Source organism: Metarhizium acridum (genome assembly GCF_019434415.1).
Source record: "Metarhizium acridum strain ARSEF 324 chromosome Unknown scaffold_320, whole genome shotgun sequence".
In the NCBI taxonomy this organism is placed as follows: Eukaryota; Fungi; Ascomycota; class Sordariomycetes; order Hypocreales; family Clavicipitaceae; genus Metarhizium; species Metarhizium acridum.
In genome coordinates, this window is record NW_027094027.1 from 446,272 (window position 1) to 452,271 (window position 6,000).

Genomic DNA, 6,000 nt, shown 5'->3' on the forward strand with positions numbered 1-6,000 from the left:
TTAGACAGTGAGACTTAAAGTCCATTGGCGAAAATAGGTGAGTCAAGTCCCTATTTGAGTCCGTAAGCGCTCCAGCACACCAATGCTAACTCATCCATAGAGTACTCGTTACGGGTATCAAAGGGCTCCCTCCACCACCAAGAACAAAGCTAACTACTTTTTTATAAAGGCGGCTACGAGTGTTAGCTGCTATTCAATGCTACAGGGTACGGCTGGCAGGAGAAATGTGCCCTGTTGGAACAGCAAGTCCGACGCAATCCCGGCATCAAAGTGAAAGATCTTGACCTCCTTCAGTTTCAACGGCAAGATACGGCACCTCTTCCCCTTAAGCAACGATGCTGTGACCCTAATTCTGGGCTAGAATTAGCACCCCGGGTGCAAATCTAACCAACCAGAATAGCAGCACTATGTACATAAGAGTAATAGCGCAAGGCAAAGACACAAAGGGGGTTTTAGAAGTGGCAAATATTTTCAAAGACATTTCTCTTAAACATTTTTCTGGTTAGTTAACGGCCCTTGCTCCCAAGTGAAGTAAATAATTTCAATTAATCTAGTATTCTAATTTTTTCCAGTAGGATTTCATTGTGCCCTAAATATAAGTACTGCCATCCTAAGGCCGTACATCGCGTATTATCCCGCCCTATGCCAGCAGGCTCATCTGAAGGAGATGGCGCACTTGATGGAAATTAATGAATTCGGACAGGCTATTTTAACATCCTCCTATCCTGCCGGTGGTGCACCTGCCTTTTCGGGCCAGGCCTCAACTCCTAGGAATAGTTACAACACTAGCAACCCTGTCGCCTACACAGGCTCACATAGATCTATTCGTCTTGGAGATATTGCTCTTGAACGATCAGTAGACGGAGGGCCAAATCTCAATGTCTGTGTATTTGTACGAACAGAGAAGCAATGGGAGTGGCTACGGTCATGGTTATCATGTGAGCGGATGTGGCAGCTACTAGGTGAAGACGCCGATCCGAGTTACACTATAGAACGGGTCAAGTTTCCCCACATTTACGCGGTTCATTTGTCATATACGGCATTTTAGAACGGGGTGTGAGTAGCTCGACGAGACTAGATGCATTTGGCAAACGATTTGCGGACTACTTACGGGACAAGATTGTGACCTGCCACTTGCAGCATTATAGTAGCGTAGGTAGATGAGTTGTCTTCTTCTATGGCTCTGCTAACTTGGGTAGATTAAAACGCTTTTATTCGTTATAACTGTATTATTATTGTTACAGAGAATAGTTAAATACTTTGTTTTTCTAGATGTGAGCCTATACAGCTCGCTATAGGGGCACTTGGGGTGAATAATAATCGACTTGTGCTCCCACGTGGTATATAATCAAATACTGCTACGTGGTTTACGTAGTGGAAGAAGCTTAGCTCGGAAGGGACGACTACGTTATTAATATGAGAGTTTGAGTTCTCTATATACTTTGTTATTACACATAATTGGCATGGTATGTATAGTCAGCCCTGGTGGCAAGACTGAATGAGAGCAAGCAACCGACAAAGTCTCTTGTGAACTGCCCATGTTTTAAAGACAGTACATGTTATTATGGACTCGAGCTTAGAGCTCGGGTCTAGAGTATTGACTTCTGGGCCTGCATTAAGCCCGCTTTAAATACGCTTCAGAGAGGGAGGTAAAATAAAACCTAATTATACGGGAGAAAAGGCCCCGGGGGGGGGGGGGGGGTGTTTTTCCCGTTTCCCCCCTTTTAGTTTACTACTGCGTTTAGCGACGCCTACGTGAAGGAGCAGGTAGGGCCAGTCCATTAAACCTGTGTACCTAGGTAGGTTAAGAGTAGTCGCCTTGCGCTTCACATAGGCGAATAATCCCAAGTGTCACACAGTCACACAAGGGCTACGATTACGAGACGTAGGGTATAAGGCTCTCACCGATTTCTCATATAAAGAAAGCTCTTAGGTCATTTAAGCCTTAAGGAAAACCAAGAACCTTTAATACTAAAGACTATTATTAGTTACTAAGCCCTTATCACGCTAAGCTATTACGCAAAATATAATGCATCTCATAAACCTTTTTATTCTTGTATCGGCCGGTCTAGGCGCGGTAGCTTAATGTGGCAAAGACGAGCAAGCAGTAGGCTTAATGTTATCTCATGCCTCCAATTAATAGCGTTGGTGGTGTTATATAACGCAGGCAGTGGTATTATTAACGGAAGAGGGCCCTCTTTTCATGGAAAATAGCTGCTATTATACGATATCGCCGAATAAAGCTTCTAAAAGCCTTATTAAGACTCACGTTACGGCTTTATTTAAGCGAGATTATTAATATAGCTTAATCTCTTAATAAATAGCCTTCAAATAACTATAAAAGGCCCTTAATCATTTAATTAAATAGCTTTAAATTGTAAGGACTTTTCCACTAATTAATTCCATCCATAGCTTTCTTAATAGTAATAGGTATATAACGCCTGGGGTGAACGAGAACCCATAAAGCAGACAGGGAACTGCGTGACTCTTCCGATTAATAGTGCGGGATATATACACCAGATTAAAATTAGCACATTTAAATGCAATCTCTTAGGGTAAGTACCTTCCTTCACGCTCAATATTAATAGCATTAATATTAACTAGTCGTACAGAGGTAATAACTGGGAGCCTCAGACATTCCTTGAACTGTTCGGCAGCGGCCCCAACCAAGTACAAGGTCCCGCCACTTCGGCTCGGTCTGTCGAATGCTCTCAAAATTAAATGCACGTCATCATGGGACGCGGTCAAGTCCACGCAGAAAGCCAATCAGTGGCCAAGCCTTGCGACGCTAGCGGATTTGTCGGGACGCCTTTATACAGGTCTTCTCCCTCGGCCCAGCAATGGTAATCACGTTTCGTAGGGGGTTTTCCCTGTACAATACGGAGTAATGCGAACGCAAAGGCTTTGTTTTCTTACCAGGGCACGCACCCATCAACTTGCGATAATGTGTATGTAATGTGATGTACACGAAAAAGGAATTAAATCTGTTTTGTAATTGCTATGCTATTTAAGTTTCTAGGCGTGAAGATGCTTTAATCTGGTGGGATAATTCCCTTTTGCTCTACAAGACTGATCCCGAGGAAGGACTGACGAGTGACTCGGCCTCGTATGGTGTCATGACGTGGCTCGACGAGTGCTTATCAAACCACATTTTGGGAATGAACCGCTCTGTCTTAATGGGCGAGTCCTTGTCCACGTTTTTGCCACTGTCCATGTCCCAGATTCTGATTGCTCTATCCGAACCCAATGAGAGTACCCGCTTCGAGTCCAGGGAGATCAGAACGCTCAACACGTAGCCGCAATGGCCTTCCACCGTGTGCTGCTGATTCCAACCACTCTTATCTCGCTGTGATGCCCATACCGAGATCTTTCCGTTATCGCCGCACGTCGCGATGTACTTCCCATCCGGGAAAAGGAGACGCCCGTGGCGAAATCATCACCATGCTCGAGGACTTAAGGCTCCTGCTCGTCTTTGTCTCCAATCTACCAGATACGAATGGTGCTGACATTGAAAGCCGTAAGTAATCCCCATCCGTCAACCAAGTGGAGAACCTGACCCAGGACTTGTGGCCGAGGAATCAATGCAGTCGCTTGCCCGTTTTGACATCACCGACACGTACGCTGTAGTCAGCGCCAGAGGAGAGCATCGCCCCATTATTGGGTGAGAACGAAACAGACAACACGTCCTTTGTATACCCAAAGTCCACCCGCGGATTGAGAAGCTCGTTCGCCTCGACGTCCAAGAGGAATATATCTCCTCCAACTTGACCTACAGCTAATGTTTGGCCGCCAGGGCTTGGGGCCATGTCAGTCACTGCTCTAGGCTCTACTGCCCGCTAGCTTTGGTTCCTTTTGCTTCCCAGGGGCGTACCAGAGATATACTCGGTTATTGTATGCCCCAGTGGCGAGGTAGGCTCCATTCATTGAGGCAGCGATGCCGCACAGTATCTGCGAATGTGATCTCATTAGTTGCAGATGCTCTCCAGCCCGGGTATCTCAGACGTCAATAGCGCGCTCTGTGCAGGAAGCGAGTAGATACCCATTGTAATGGGAAGCGAAGGCAACTGAATTGATGTCGCCTCGTCTTGCGTCAAGAGGCTCTCCTATTTCGTTTCCGAGCTCCTCGATGTCCAGCTCCCAGACTCGGACTGTGCCGTCATCTGAACCCGAGGCGATATACTTCGAATCGGGCGAGAACACGACAGAGTGAAATTTGCTCCTTTATGTCCGCTCAGTATTCGCAGTGGTTCGCGCAGCTTGGTAGTCTCTATGCCGAGATGGGACTGGCTGCAATTGATTCTATCGGAGTCACTTCTATCGTTTGACCAATTGTCGGTGTCATCAGCAGGCTTTCCTTCTCCAGATTCCGTATTCTCACCTATTGCTGCCACTTCACTAGTATCCTTCGTCCCACTTTCCACCCCTGAATAATCGCTGGTTGTTGCGTGGATGTCACCGTTGGCCTCCTTTTCCACATCCCAGATGGAGCTTACGTCCTTGACTTTGTCATCAGCACCTGTAGCTAGTAGTTTGCGGGCTTTACCGAAGGCCACACTCCTCACGGTCTTTGTATGCTCGATGTAATAGCTCTGGAGCGTCCTGGACTCGGATGCTTCACTTCGAGATCCCAGATCCTCACTGTCCAGGAACAGGCCGCCGCAAGTTTGCTTCCAACATCCGAGGAGCAAACCGCATGCACAGTCCCGGACTGGTCTGGGAGATAGTTTACTTCGCGGCCAGTGGCCAAATCCCCTATGTAATGGGGGAGTCATCGGAACCGATGGCGACAATTCCTCGGCTCGAGATGACGACGCTGTAGATCCACCCGCTCCGTATCTTGAGCCCATGTAGAGGGATTCCCATCTCAGGAAGCGATGAGCGTCTCGGATAGTGGCTGCCAGCGGCTCTTCGGCGCCTGGTTCTCGGGACTGGATACACCCGTTAGTCAAGCAACAACGGGAACTTCATTGTCGTGCTCGGTAACTCAAAAGAGGCCGTCGCGAAACTTACTCCCTTTGCTGTAAACACAAATCTAGGCCTCGTAGCTTGACTGCTGCCACAGACAACCCCTCGTGCAGGATTAGATGCTCAACCTAGTTCGGGAAGTGATTCTGGAGGACCAAAAGACTTTTTCGCGCACCCCGTCATCGTTGGTGATGTCTTTCATCTCAGACAAGTGCGTTATCTAGTTGAGGGTGGAGTAGTAGCTAGGGTCGTCTTCTGTCGACATATCGCCACCCGTCAGTTGAGATTTCTCCGTATGCTTGTTCTTCATAAGTGTCTGCCCGAGGTTATTCAATGCAAGCCTACGTTAGATCCGAGTACCGTTGAGGAAGTGTGGTAGAATCCAAGACTTGTTCCTGTACGTAAGCCTTGATTGAATTATGCACAAATGAGACTCGACCATCATCTGTGCGTAGAAACGCCGAGCACTTCTTCGAATAGTTCATCAAATCCACCTTCTTGTCCAAGTGTACGAGAGCGTCCAATTCATCAATGCGCACAGTGTCGTGCACGAGAGCCACTGTTAACAGATCTTGGCATAGAACTCCTTATCCAGACGCGGAAGTGTTTCGAAAATTCTGAACTTGTGATTATAAAGGCTGTCGTCCAAGACATGGGTCCCTTCCACCTCATGGAGTAGAGCTTCGCAGACGGTATTTACCTATAAGTAGTTACCCTGAGATGCCGAATGCAGTTCTCTGATAACTTGTTCACAAGCTCCTCGTCGTAATTCTTCGTCCTGGCCAGATCCCTTACTTTGTAATCGTGCATGGCATCCATGCCCAGCAAGCCTTGGCCCAGGTCGACATGCCGGTAGCCAATGTTCAAAGGCCGACTTGAAGCGCTCTGACTAGTCACTTTAAATGAGCCGTCTAATCTTCATAGACAACTTTAGAGACTTGATGATCAGGGCCAGAAAGTCAATCACCCCCGGCCGACCGTTCCCGAACATACACTCACCAAGGGCATCAATAAGTATGTATGTTTGTGCTAGAC

General features: G+C 47.3%; 1 protein-coding gene across 1 annotated transcript; it reads left to right on the forward strand.

Annotated features, from left to right (window-relative positions):
• Positions 1-2,944: 2,944 nt before the first annotated feature.
• On the forward strand, positions 2,945-3,296 carry J3458_014429 (uncharacterized protein; the record flags this gene model as incomplete). Its single annotated transcript, XM_066120555.1, has 2 exons — positions 2,945-2,952; positions 3,020-3,296. 2 exons carry the CDS (start codon positions 2,945-2,947, stop codon positions 3,294-3,296), a joined length of 285 nt encoding a protein of 94 aa, XP_065974388.1.
• Positions 3,297-6,000: the final 2,704 nt, after the last annotated feature.